Source organism: Heteronotia binoei, chromosome 14 (assembly GCF_032191835.1).
Source record: "Heteronotia binoei isolate CCM8104 ecotype False Entrance Well chromosome 14, APGP_CSIRO_Hbin_v1, whole genome shotgun sequence".
NCBI classification, from domain to species: domain Eukaryota; kingdom Metazoa; phylum Chordata; class Lepidosauria; order Squamata; family Gekkonidae; genus Heteronotia; species Heteronotia binoei.
Window position 1 is genome coordinate 15,415,638 of NC_083236.1, and position 14,323 is coordinate 15,429,960.

A 14,323-nucleotide genomic window follows, 5' to 3' on the forward strand; every position below is an offset into this window, starting at 1 on the left:
TCTTTGTATGTTCTGTACAATAGTAAAGCAACATCTGAAGACAGGTGGCTGTGAATGTGTTTATATGATTGTCGTTCTGAATTCTTCTGCTTAATTATTATTTTGAGTTCTTCTTTTTTATCATTTCTCAGTCAATATCATTTCTGCAATCCTGGGAGTGTGTGGAAAGGAGAGAGAGGGTTGTATACCAGATGGTCAGTGGCTTGGCTTATGTGTAGGAATCCCCCGGAAGACTACTCTGAATACTCCTCATCCTTTGCATCTGTGCTCTGTTTGTGTTCTTCTGTCATTTTCTGGGTTGCCTGGCTTGAATTGCTGCTGATTAGACAGTGGGCATTTTTGCACTGACCTTACGCTGGAGCGATGTCCCTCTTCACCGTGCAGCGTCTGCGCGGATTTCGCACTAATTGCTCCGCAGAACCTGGAAGAGCCGCAAAGTCCCACGGCTTTTGCATCGCAAATGTAAACCGCCAAAAACCAGTTTACATTTGTGACGCAAAAGCCGTGGGACTTTGCGGCTCTTCCGGGTTCTGCGGAGCAATTAGTGCGAAATCCACGCAGACGCTGCGCGGTGAAGAGGGACGTCGCTCCAGCGTAAGGTCAGTGCGAAAACGCCCAGTTTTGTCATCTCTGAGATTGGCCTAGAGCAGCAATGTCAGTATAAGGCCTCAGGGCTGGAACCAGCCCATCTAGTGCTCTTATCTGATCCTCAAACAAGTGGTGTGAGGAAGGGAGCAGGAGGCTGCTGGTGGGGGGGCAAGTGACCGGATCCAATACAACTGTGCCTCCAGTACAATAAAACAACCTTGCCTGCAGCAGTCAATCAGAACCCCTTTGCTTCAATGACAGCCTTACCAGTTGGGAGCCACCACAGCTGCATTCGTACCGGCTTGGGGTTCCACAGCAAGGTTGCATGCCTCTCCACTTGGGTTGCAGCTCTGAGGATGCTGTCCTGGGTGGCCACAGGAATCAGTGTTTGCACATGGTGGGGGGTACAGATGATCCGCTGCTGGTGGCCAGTGCTGCTGCCATATTTGTGCCCTCCACCATGTGGTGGCTGTGCCCATTGCAGGGTGTTCTTCGGCAGTTTCTTCTGCATATCAGCGGTCTAGTCTGCCGCTGAGCATGTGACTCGGGGACCAGGCCTCCTCCTTCCATGGATCACCTGGCAGCCTTTAGCTGTAGGCGGCTGCTTCCTCATGGGGGAGTGATGTCAGCAATCCCTGGTCATACTGGTCACTGGGTGACCTGGGGTCTGTGGCACTTGTGCGGCCTTGTGTGTGTGCTGCCCGCTTCCCCATGAGATGATCGGGTGGCCTTTGGCCTAGGGCATCTGTCACTGCATGGAAAGTGTTTTGTGGCCAACAAGGTGTTTTGTGTTTTCCCAATTTTAAGATTTTCAGAAAGAAAATAATGTTAAAGCCATGGAAAAAAACTATCAAGGGAACTGGTTTGAAAGATAATAGAAAACAGCATGAGGGTAATAATCCTTAATATGTATGGTGCTTCTGAAGAGGTCATAGTATTTACCAAGGTCAACTCAGTTATGCCTCCACAGCCTTACAAAGGCCACTGACTGTGTGTGTGGTTGAGACGAGGGGAATGCCTCTTTTTCAGAGCTGCCTGCTAGAACTCTGCTTTGCACAGTGAAAACCTAATGCTGGGAACTTGTCTGAATAACTGAAACTGGATTTTGCCTTTCTGAGGATTTTGAATTTCTAAGGCACAAGTTATTTTAGGAGGGTTGACAAATGACTTTACTTTAGGTTCCTGATCCAGTCCTTGTAGAATTTTACTTTCATGAAACAGAAAGAGACAAGCCAGCAGATACAGAACTGGCAAGCATAGGTAGACATCCAGAAGGACCATGAAGTTGCATTCTCAAACATCTGCAGCCAGTGTGGCAGTGCAGTGGCAGTGAACCTGTTGTGCAGCACCAAGATAGGGGGGCATGCTTGTATGTGAGAATGTTGCAGGGTGCATTGGGGGCAGAAGGAGAGGTAAAGCAGGTACAAAGTAGGGATATGCCTACCAATTGGCCAACAGCATCCTGGGTGAGGATGGATTGATCGCATCCATGGTCTGCATGCATTCAGTGTCAGCATCCCACTCCAGCTGATATGGGCTTGGAGCCCCTGCCCCCCTCCATCTCAGTTGCAGACGTTGACTGTGACTGCATCTCCACCACCATATTGGCCAATGCTGCTCGCAGCAGGAGCCACTGGGAGAGAGAAATTGCAGTTCTCTGTGTAGGAGAGGTGCTCTATAGTGTGTCCTGTCCGCACTGTTATTCAGTTGGCAATACAATTTTGTTCTATGTAGACTTGTCCAGAAACAGATACATCCTCATGGTTATTTCTCACTGCTTGGGTAGCTAAATGAGCTTCCTCCCTCAGAGCATCTTCGCATTTTCCATTATTTCAGTGTCAGGATCCTTATCATTTTATGTAATTTAGATATTTACAGATTACCTTTCTTCAGACAAACTGATGGTGATATGATGTTAATCTAGATCCACACACTGTGAAGATACGTAATTTGGGAAGTTCTCAAGAAGTTGCAGAATCAAAATGAGCTTTTCCTAAAGGGTTCCCCCCTCTTCTCCTTCAATGAAAAGTTGGTCAGCAAGATAACTTCTTCTAGGTTCCAGTTCCTTACATACTCTCCAACGAGACAATGGAAATCTTAATGGAGCATTATTGAGGCTCATAATTTGAAGGCAGTGTTCTTACTCATATTGTATACCCAAAGCATGATGGAATTAAAATATATATCCTCAAACAAGTCATATAAAAACAAACACCACAGTCTTGGTGAAAGGTGGGATGCCTACTTCCTCTGAAATCCTGCCAGTGCTTTTTTGCAAAAGGAAGAAGCAAATCAGGAAGAGAATTAAAGTCAGTTCATCACAGCACAGAGATAGACCAGGGATTTCATGTATCACTAATTATGTGACAATGGACCTACTGGTAAAGATGCAGAAGATGATCAGATTAATGAGCAAAGGAATCTCTTTTATAATTAGCATTGTGGCATCTTTTAAAATCTGAATGCTAAAACTTTTCTGCAACTTGACTGATTCTGCTGTTTATTTTTCATCTACGGCAGTATGAAATTCCATTGTGTCTGACCTGGTAAATTCACCCATCTTTCAGTCTGATAAATAAAAAGTCAGTCTACAGTGGTCTCAGCTTTAATCTGAATGAATTCATCAGTTCTTCTGGTCACTCAACTGTGGAATTCATGAATCAATGATCCATACTTGCAGTTTCCATCATTGGCTAAGTAACAATTCCTGGGAACAAATTACTGGAATGTTTTCAGTAGCTGTGGTACCTGAAGTATGAATGATTATGAAACTTTATTTTTTGAAACAAGATCAGCTCTGAAGAATCAGCAAATAATAAAACTCATTGATGTGATAAACATAAAACAATGAACAAAGATTAAGAGGGGGGACAAGAAAAGTAAAATCCTCCTCCAACAGGCAGGCAAAGTAACTGGAACTCAGTCAGCCACTTGCATATCCCATGTGCCCACAGGCAAAATTTGGCAGCTTTGTGGGTTATCTCCTGAGAGGAGTCTGCAAGGAGGAGAGAGACATAAAGTTGTCCAGATGTTTCTGGTAGAGTTGACAGGATATGAGCAATCTAATATGACGTTGAATGTCATTGTAGAATGGGCAATGCAGCAGAACATGCACAATAGACTCTACTTTCTCTGTATGACGTGGACAAAGCCATTGAGAGAGTAGGACGCAATGGTACTTGCCTTCCAGAAGGGCTGAAGGTAGAGCGTTAAAGCATGCCAGAGTAAATATTATCTGATATTTAGAGATCTCAAAGGATCAATCTACTGATGAAAACATTTGGCACGCTGCAGAATAACTGGATATTTCTGTATCTATGCCCTATCTGATTGTAGGACATGATTCCAGAATTGCTGTTTGATTGTTTCTTTTGCTTTTTGATACCCAAGATGCAGAAAAACTTGAGAGGGGAAGCCATGCTCCTGGAGTTTCTCTTTGATTGCTCTTAGCCAGGTTGAGTGGTGGCTGTCAATGAAGGTCAAGGGGTCTAGACCTAGTGGATTGAAAATTAATTTTAGCCAGTAGGGGGATGTGAGTAGCCAGCAGATGTTCATAGAGAATAGTATCCAAAACTTCAAAATAAATTTTGGAGGCCAATAATCTGACTGTGGTTCCATCTGTATGCATGTGTATACACACACATACACACACACACACACACACACACAAACATAATTTTTTAATTGCTGATTACAACATAAGAGGACTAAAATGGCCTCATAAAATAAACAAGGGTTTCTGTAATGTTTGCCACTCCCATTGAAAATGTTACATCATTGATTAAAAGTGGTACCATTGCTTAATCAGTTTAAGGTTTAGTTGATTTACTGATAAAAGCATTTTGATTCAATCCAGTTACCTCAGATCACCTTGAAACAACTTGCTTGACACATCTAACACATTCAGCATAAATTATGTACATGTACTGAAGTAGAAAAGTGTGTGTTGGACTTAATTTTCTACATTAAATCATAATGTGACAATATAATATTTAATATTAGTGCTGCAAAATATTAAATCATTTTAGTTAATACTTTGCTCACAACCAGTGAATTGAATAAATGTTTGTATACCACTAACATCTCCATAGAAGGAAGTGTAAGATACCTTATTATTTATAAAGAAAAGCTGCCATGGATGGTTAGAGGGAAAAAAATTACAATAGTCTCTTTTGCATTCTGAATTGTAGTAACACAAAGACTGAAACAGCTCATAAAATACACCAGGATATCTTTAACTCTCAGCATACTAGAGTAAAATTTGGCCTTGTTGATTAAAAATGACTCCACTGCTTAATCTGTTTAAGCTTTAGGTGATTAATCTACCAATAAAATGAATTCAAGTGATTCCTTGTACTTGCCATTTGGCATATGTGCTTGTGTGACCATGACACATGGTGGGGGTAGGGCTCCTGCAGAGAGAGGAGGTTGATGGCAGAAATATGGAGCAACACCCCCAGGAAGGGGAAATGTGAAGGGTGGCTCGATCGGGCACTTAGATATTGTTGGCCTATTTAAAAATTATCATAGGACCTACATTTTATAAATAACATTAAATCAGTTAATTAAAAGAGACAGAAAAGCACTGCTTTGTATGACAGAGTTGATGAAGCAGTTTATCATTAGAGATTGACTACAATATAATATAAAAAGAACTAATAATCAAGACAGCCATTCTGCAGAAGCCACCCCAAACATATCAATAACATGGGGAAATCACCTTATAGTAATGTCTATATACTGAGATGGTTCAACATCCAAGTGATGCAGGCAGCTGCTTGGGGCACCAAATTGGCAGAGGAGCAAGTGACTGCTGTGGTTCATGCCAGTTATCTTTTCCCACCAGACCTGGGCTGCTGTATCTAGAAGAGATAACTCTTCTGGTGTCCCAGGTTGAACCCCTGATATCTCCTGTAGAAAGGACTAGGTAGTCAGTGATATGAAAGACTTCTGTCTGAACCCCTGGAGATCCATCACCTATCCAATACACAGTACTGATCATGATGGACCACAGGTCTGTCAGCATTGGGTAGCTTAGAGGGAAGGGCCATAGCTCAGTGGCATGCTGCGGAAGACTGCAGGTTCAATCCCTGGCATCTCCAGTTAAAAGGCAGCAGGTTATGTGAAAGACCCCAGCCTGTATCTCCTGGTACCAGAAGATACAGGCTGGGATCTTCCTTCACTCTAAAGAAGGCTCAGAATTGGTCTGTCATACAGAAAATAACATAGCTCTTAACTGAAACCCACCCTGTCATCTGTGTAATGCAAACACATTATAATCTCCTTCCTTTCTTCTCTCCTTCCTTTCTTCTCACCTTGTAAGGTAGGTGAGGCTGAGAAGAGAACTGTGACTGACCCAAGGCCACCCAGCAGGTTCAGGGGAATCAGACATGGTTCTTCAGATTAGAGTTCACTGTTCTTAACTGCTACATTTGGGGTCTGGAAGGACTCTTCCTTCCAAGAACAATTAACTAAAAATCCTGGGATTTACCCCTTCTGATAGGGAGTAAACTAGACGCCTTTGGAGCTCCTTGCTTGGTAGGCACATTCCCCAAGCTTGTGACTTTAGTCCTTGTTGTGTAGGTTTACATTATTCATTTAGAAAGTTTTCATGCAACTTCTACAGGAACCTGCTAAATATAGCTTACAAAATTAAAAAAAGAGATATAAAAACAAAACATTAAAAGATATGGATTGTTGGCTCAGCATAAAAACATGGATATAGAAGGTAAGTCTGGTAGTCTTGATGGTTATGTTCTTTGGGCTATTGGCCTGAAAATGCCCTTTGGTCCATTATTATTAAGCAACAAAGGGGGAAATATTATAATGGTTCCTAGTAGAAAATTCTAGAATGCATGACACATCTCTGCAATACTAAGAAAACATACAAACTTTTGAATTGATAGCTCCAACCCACAACTCTGTGAAAGCAAATGTACTTTCATCTAAGTTCACTTGGGGCCAGTTAAAATCTGTTTTTCTTCTGATTTTTTTATTAGGACAATTATTATTTCAAATTACTGATCTAAAACCTTTGAATAAACTTTCCACAGAGCAATGCTAGAGACTAATATAATGAAGCTGCAGGTAAATTCCAGAAAACAATTATAAAACATACCTAAGGAACTCAGAAAATGGAAGTTAAAAATATGTTGAGCATTTATACCAATTGTCACAAGATGTCGCTGCCCACTGAAAGCTGAAATGCTCTTTCTAACAAAGATCAAAGCCCCTCCCAGCCACACAGCAAGAACAAGAGACTGTATGAGGAAGATGGAATGGATACTGCAACATTTCTCATCATTTAATGCCATCTTTGGAGAGTGGATATAATCTTTAAAGCCAGGAATATAACCTACCGTTGCTATGGTTGTTTTGCACCGATGCCTCCTGGTGAGATCTTGGCTGCTGCGGCTGATTCTGCTCCATACAGCTTGTGAAATGGGGAGTGGGCAGCTCCACTATTCTGTTCCAGAGGAATCCCAGCACGGCACCTTTGTGGGCCACATTGCCCAGGACTTGGGGCTGGAGGTGGGTGAACTCATGCCTCGGATGTTCCGGATGGTTTCCCAAGGCCGCAGGGACTATTTTGAAGTGAACCTTCAGAATGGAATTTTATTTGTAAATTCCCGGATAGACCGGGAGGAGCTATGCACCAAGATGCCAGTATGCACCATTCACCTGGAAGTGATCCTGGAGAAACCCTTGAGAGTCTTCCATGTGGAAGTGGAGATCAAGGACATAAATGACAATGCGCCCCTGTTCCCGGCAGCTGAGCAAAATCTGGTTATTGCAGAATCTAGTCTTCTGGGCTCATCTTTCCCACTAGAGGGAGCCTCTGATGACGACATTGGTTCAAACTCTCACATCAGCTATAAAATCAGTCCAAATGAACATTTTACCTTGGATGTTCAAAACAATGAGGAACATGGTGAGTCTTTAGTTCTTGTATTAAGGAAACCTCTTGACAGAGAGCTAACTCATGTGTATAATTTATTATTAACAGCTACTGATGGGGGCAAACCAGAGCAAACTGGCACTGCTCATCTGGTGATCAATGTGCTGGATGTAAATGACAATGCACCTGTTTTTAATCAGTCTGTATATAAAATAAAGCTTTTGGAAAATGCAAAAATGGGAGCATTAATTATTAGTCTCAACGCAACAGATCTTGATGAAGGAGTTAACAAAGAGGTTACCTATTCGATACGAAGTGTAAACCCGAACAATTTAGGCATGTTGATTAATTTAGATCCAAATAATGGAGAAATAAGATTAAACAGAGAACTTGATTTTGAAACGATAAAATTGGGTGAGATTGGAGTAGAAGCAACTGACAAAGGCATCCCACCAATGAAAGGACATTGCAAAGTTGTGATTGAGTTTTTAGATGTGAATGACAATGCCCCAGAAGTAACTGTGTCATCCTTGTCGGTACCGGTGCCTGAGAACTCTCCACCCGGGACAGTGGTGGCCCTCATCAGTATCTCAGACAGGGACTCTGGGGCCAATGGGCAAGTGACTTGCTCAATGCAGCCCTCTGGGCTCCCTTTCAAACTGACGTCCACCTTCAAGAATTACTACTCACTTGTACTGGCTGAGCCACTGGACCGAGAGCGAGTGGCCGAGTACAGTTTGGTTTTGCTAGCCCAAGACCAAGGGGATCCTTCACTGTCATCCAGCAGCAGCCTGGTGGTGCCAATCAGTGATGTGAATGACAACGCACCTTCTTTTGCACAGCCCTCCTACACTGTTTTTGTGAAGGAGAACAACCCTCCTGGTGCTCACATCTTCACGGTGGCTGCCTCAGACCCAGATGTGGCTGAGAACGCCTTGGTCAGCTATTGGCTGGATGAGAAGCTCTGGCCTCTGTCGAGCTACATCTCAGTGCATTCAGAGAGTGGGAAGCTGTATGCCCTGCAGCCCTTGGACTATGAGGAGGTGAAGCTGCTGGAGTTCCAGGTGAGGGCCAAGGATGCTGGGCTGCCCTCCTTGTGTGGCAACGTGACTGTGCAGGTCTTTGTGTTGGATGAGAATGACAATGCACCTGCAGTGTCTGGTCTTGCTGAGGATAACCCTACCCTGGTGAAGGTTCCAGTGTCAGCTGGGCATGTGGTGGGCAAGATCCATGCCCTTGATGCTGATTCGGGCTACAATGCCTGGCTTCGCTATGAGTTGCATGATGCATCCAGTGGCTTGTGGCGTGTGGGTCTTTACAGTGGTGAGATCAGCACCACACGTGCTCTGGAGGAGACAGAGGGCAGCATCATCCAGAGTCTGCTTGTTCTGGTGAAGGATCATGGCAAGCCGGTTCTGTCAACCACCGCCACCTTCAGTGTGTCACTGGTGGTCAGTGCCCAGGCTGCCCAGAGTGATGCCCGCCTCTCTAGGACAGGAGGGAGCGCAAAGCCCTTGGCAGACACCACCAATCTCTACCTGATCATTGGCATTTGCTCAGTGTCCAGCTTGTTCCTGCTGGTGATCCTCGTGTACGTGGCACTGCGATGCCAGAGCCAGGACAAGGAGGCAATGATGTATGGTCCTGGCACTGCCACACTGGTGTGTGCCAGTGAAGTGGGCAGCTGGTCATATTCCAATCGCCACAGCCACATCCTGGCGGGAGTGAGTGGGGATGCTGGTGCCAAAAATGACCTCATGGTTTTCACCCCCAACGTTCCTGTCTTGGCTGAGAGTGGGAAGGAGCTGGTTCCAAATGCTGCTGGGCAGGTGAGTTGCCGTAATTGACACATTCTGTTTTCCCACATTTTGGTATTTGTTCCTCCTTGTGGCTTGAAATAGAGAAGCAACTTATTTTGCTCAAAGAAATACAGTTCTTGTACCTTATTAATTTCTAAAAAGTTTATTTATCATGCATCTCATTGTTTAATTTATGTTTTAATATATTGATTCCTCTTCAGTTTCATTCTGGTACAGTACTACTTAATTTCCCCCTTTAATTTCTATTTTTTGTATTTTAATTAATACTTGTAATCTTCAGTGGTCTTTCAGTGACAATGTTACAGTGGTGTTGGGTGTCTGTGAGTAAAATCTGCACTTATTTTAGACAATGAGCTCAACTGTGTCCTTGTATCTGTTTTCTTAGGGATGCCTTTCAAATAGGTGAGGTTCAAGCTCTTGAGTGTATCATGTGGTGAAACCAACCTCTATAATTTTGGTTATTTTATCTGAAGTAGTAGCAGATAAAATTTTTAAATACATTAAATTTATGTGCCACTTCTTCAGAGTCCTGCTAAAGTTTTGCTGAGCTAAGTGGAGGAAGCCCTGGGCACACGTGGGCATGCCCCAGATGCCTGCTTATTTAGAAAATTTTTCTGCCACCTGTCTAGATTTTTTCTGCCGCCTGTCAAATTAAACATTCATGAAATCACCATCCAAATAAAGCAGCATGAAACAATCACTGGCAGGAGGCATCAAAGTTTTTTGTTGTCTACCAACATTTCTGAAGAACAAAAACAGGAAATAAACCATTCTAATCAGTCAAAGATTTCAGGTTTTCACGGCTGGTAACATCATTAGGGTTTGTAGAATCTTTCGGGATTTTAATCAGTGTTGTTCAATTATGACAGAGAAGGGTTTTTGTGTTTTGGTGTGGGTGTGCGATGCGATGGGCTGAGAGGCAATTGCATCCCCCTGCAAGACTTTGGCTAGATATCATCAGGAGTGGGAGGCAGGGTTTGCTTTCACTGGAACAAGCCCTTTAACCCCCCCCCCCCCAAAAAAAATATTATGGGATGAAGTAAAGGGATGCATCTGGGGACATGCTTCAGATGGGAGTCAGATGCATCGCCTGCCACTTGTGTCCTCAGCCACTGGGAGTTGTGCCTGCTCTTTCTTGCATGGTGTTGTCTACATGTCCCACTTCTTGCTTGCATTTCTTGGAAATGTCCCACTTCTTGCTTGCAATTTGGAAATTGGTGTTTAGTGATAATGGGATCCACTGCCGAAATCAAGATGCCTACATAGATTGTTTATTGCATTGTCAGGACTGATCTTCCACCTCTGATTGAATTAGGGATGCCAAGTCCTCTTCATCCCCCAGCGGAGGACATTCGCGTGCACAATGCGTGCTTGCGTGATGAAATAACATCACCCGGAAGTGATGTCATCGAAGTGACGGTGCCCATGTGGGGCCACTCTAGGTGTTTCTGGGAAAACTAGCTATTTCCCAGACACTCTAGCTATTTGGGAGGTCAAAACTTTATGGTACCTATTGTATTGTATTTTATTGAGGTTCCCCCCACTGGCCCAATGTGCAGGCTGTTTATGCCTTTGCTATGCAGGTTGTTTGCATGACAGCAGGGCCCAGTTCCACAGGTCCTTCTGGGAACCAAAACATCTTAAGTAGTCAGTTGTTTCTGAGCTTCATTTCATCTGGAGGAGGGGGAAAAAGCCACAAATATTCAGACCCACAAATATTCAGGCCTGCGGCATTGAAACATTTCAAAGTTCCACAGGCTAAATCAATCCAGAAGAAACCCCAGCCATTGTCTTCCTTCTTAAAGCTATATGTGGCTCTGCTTACTGTACCTCATTCCTCATCTGAAGAAGTGTGCATGCACACGAAAGCTTAGGATCTGAATAAAACTAAGTTGGTCTTAAAGGTGCAATTGACTCCTATTTTATCAAAGATTTCAGGTTTTCACAGCTGGTAACATCATTAGGGTTTGTAGAATCTTTCGGGCTCAAGTGCCGTGTTCTACTGGAGAAAGTTTTTCTTCCAGACGTTTCGTTCTCAGCTTCAGAGAACATCCTCAGTGGCGTTGCAGCCGGAGCAGGCGCTCTGACCTTCTTGGCTGCTGTGCATTGAGATGCACAGTTCTCAATGCACGTTCTCAATGCACAGCAGCCAAGAAGGTCAGAGCGCCTGCTCTGGCTGCAACGCCACTGAGGATGTTCTCCGCAGCTGAGAACGAAATGTCTGGAAGAAAAACTTTCTCCAGTAGAACACGGCACTTGAGCCCGAAAAATTCTACAAACCCTAATGACTCCTATTTTGTTATATTATAGGCATATTATAGCATAATGGTAAACAAGAAATTGTGATTGGTTGTTGTAGATTTTCCGGGCTGTGTGGCAATGGTCTTGGCATTGTGAGACCTGATGTTTCACCAGCAACTGTGATTGGCATCACAGTTGCTGGCAAAATGTCAGGTCTTGGAATGCCAAAACCATGGCCACACAGCCCGGGAAATCTACAACCAATGGACTCCGGCTGTGAAAACCTTCAACAGCATATAAGAAATTGTGACTTTTGATTTTGTGCAGATAACACAATGTCAATCCTGTTTACTAATTTGTAAGCTCTGAATGCCCTTGACCACATTATCTTATAACATTTTACCAAAAATACAGTGACTAAACTAAAAGTAACTAAATACATAGGCCAAGGTATTTCAAATGGATTGCGGAGGGACAGTGGCTCAGTGGTAGAGCATCTGCTTGGGAAGCAGAAGGTCCCAGGTTCAATCCCTGGCATCTCCAAAAAAGGGTCCAGGCAAATAGGTGTGAAAAACCTCAGCTTGAGACCCTGGAGAGCCGCTGCGAGTCTGAGAAGACAATACTGACTTTGATGGACCAAAGGTCTGATTCAGTATAAGGCAGCTTCATATGTTCATATGTTGATTATCTAGTTTAAAAATGTAGTTTTAAATCCTGTTCTTGATGCTAAGTAAATATTAAATTATGCAAGTTTATTCACAGCAAAAGCCAGCAAAACTGATACAGATAAAACCAATACCGCTTACAGTAACCCATATACATTGTGCTGAGAGAACAAAGGTAAAATTGCTACAATCAATTATAAAACATACATACATACATACAGTTAATAATGGGATTAAACATTTTAAAAACTACCAACTAAGAGAAAGAAAATGCCTACCTATTTCCCTTCAGAGCTATGGGTGACTTTCTAGTTCTGGTGGCAAGCCAGCCAAATTTAGCTAATTTGAGTATAACCCTAGGGTTCCTATCATTCAAAAGATCCTTCAGTTGTTGCATTTTTTGATTAAGAGTGGTAGGCAAGATTGCAGGAAAAGAAAGGATTTTGCGGTGAATGCTGTACACCTTGCAGTCATACAGGACATGCACTAAAGATTCTATCCCTTCATTAAAGCAGGGGCCTATACGATCTTCAAAGGGTATTTTGTTATATCTGCCGTCCAAGACTGCAGAAGGGAGGGTGTCCCACCTCATAAGGGTAAAAATTCTCCTGAACTCATAATTTTCCAGCCGATATAAGTATGTCATGGGTGCTATTCTATTAATATTAAATATTAAACAATACTAGAAATGAGGACTCCCTGCTCACGTATTAAGATCTGCCTCTGCTGGTTGTGCCTTCAGAGGAGGCAGACGGTGACATGAAACAAGGCATTTTCTGTGGTGGCACCCTGCTTTGGGAATGCCTTTTCCCTTGAGTCACTTGATGCCTATGTTGCTTTCTTTGAGGTGCCAGGCCGAAAAATTTCTGTTCACCCAGACTTTTAATTCAGGTGTTCATTAAAAAACAACCACACTGTTTTAGTCCTACAGCCATTATTTTAAAGTTCTGTTTTTATGGTCTGTATTTTTATGGTGGATTTTAATTACTATCTTTTAATATTTTCAAAGATTTCAGGTTTTCACGGCTGGTAACATCATTAGGGTTTGTAGAATCTTTCGGGCTCAAGTGCCGTGTTCTACTGGAGAAAGTTTTCCTTCCAGACGTTTCGTTCTCAGCTGCGGAGAACATCCTCAGTGGCGTTGCAGCCGGAGCAGGCGCTCAGACCTTCTTGGCTGCTGTGCATTGAGTGGGGCCAGGGCTGCTGGAGAGCTGCTATTTCTAGGCTGGAGGGGGTGTGATGAAAGGGCAATTGGTTTGTGGATGTGCCCATTGTTTGGTGGGGCTTCCTGGAAGGGTAGTGATAAGGAAACTGGCTGTTGAATGTGACCATTGTTCTGTGTTAATTGCTGGGAGGGATGGAAGGGGTTTGAAGGTAAGGAAGATGGTTGTTGACTGTGCTGATTGTTCTGTGGAATTTGCTGATTGTTCTGAGACTTTCTGCAATTTATAGTCTGTAGGGTGTTTTGCAGAGCTGGGTACCAAGATTGGTGGATGAAAATGCCTTCTTCCTTTCTGTTAAAATTGTGCTGGTGTTTGTAAATCTCAATAGCTTCTCTGTTCAGGCGGGTATGATAATGTGAGACCATAGAAAGGACTTCAGTCCTTTCAAAGTGGATGACGTGGTCTGCTTCCTGAAGTGCATGTTCAGCTACAGCTGATTTTTCTGGCTGAAACAAGCGACAGTGTCTCTTGTGTTTGGTGAGATGGGTGTTGATACTGCGTTGGGTAGTGCCAATGTAGACTGCACCACAGGAGCAGGGTATTTTGTAGACTCCAGGGGTTGAAAGCGGATCTCTCATATCTTTGGCCGAGCGCAGCATGTGGCGGATCTGTTGTGTGGGCTTGAAGACTGTGTCAACATTATCGCGTTTGAGAATTTTGCCGATGCGGTCGGTGACAGATTTTATGTAGGGCAGGAAGGCTGTATCCACATTTGTGTGTGGCTCGGGATTTGGTGTGGATGGTCTCCTGGGATGGAGGGCTCTTCTAATTTCTTGTTGGGAGTATCCATTGGCCTGCAGTGACTGTTTAATATTTTGTTTTTATAATTTTAATTTTTTTAGCCACTGCAGGCAGGTTTTTGAAAAGATATAATCCCTTTTTAAAAAT

The 14,323-nt window shown here is 43.3% G+C and overlaps 1 protein-coding gene across 6 annotated transcripts in view; it reads left to right on the forward strand.

Annotated features, from left to right (window-relative positions):
- LOC132582139 (protocadherin alpha-C2-like) overlaps window positions 1-14,323 on the forward strand; it is a 341,397-nt gene that overhangs the window by 121,946 nt on the left and 205,128 nt on the right. The window contains exon 1 of one of the 6 annotated variants that reach the window (XM_060253608.1): window positions 6,820-9,315. The exons of the other annotated variants lie outside the window; for them this stretch is intronic. Coding sequence (XP_060109591.1) covers window positions 6,955-9,315 — 2,361 coding nt within the window. The 5' untranslated portion in view covers window positions 6,820-6,954. Of the gene's footprint in view, window positions 1-6,819; window positions 9,316-14,323 lie in introns of those variants that run through there. 6 annotated transcript variants of the gene reach the window in all.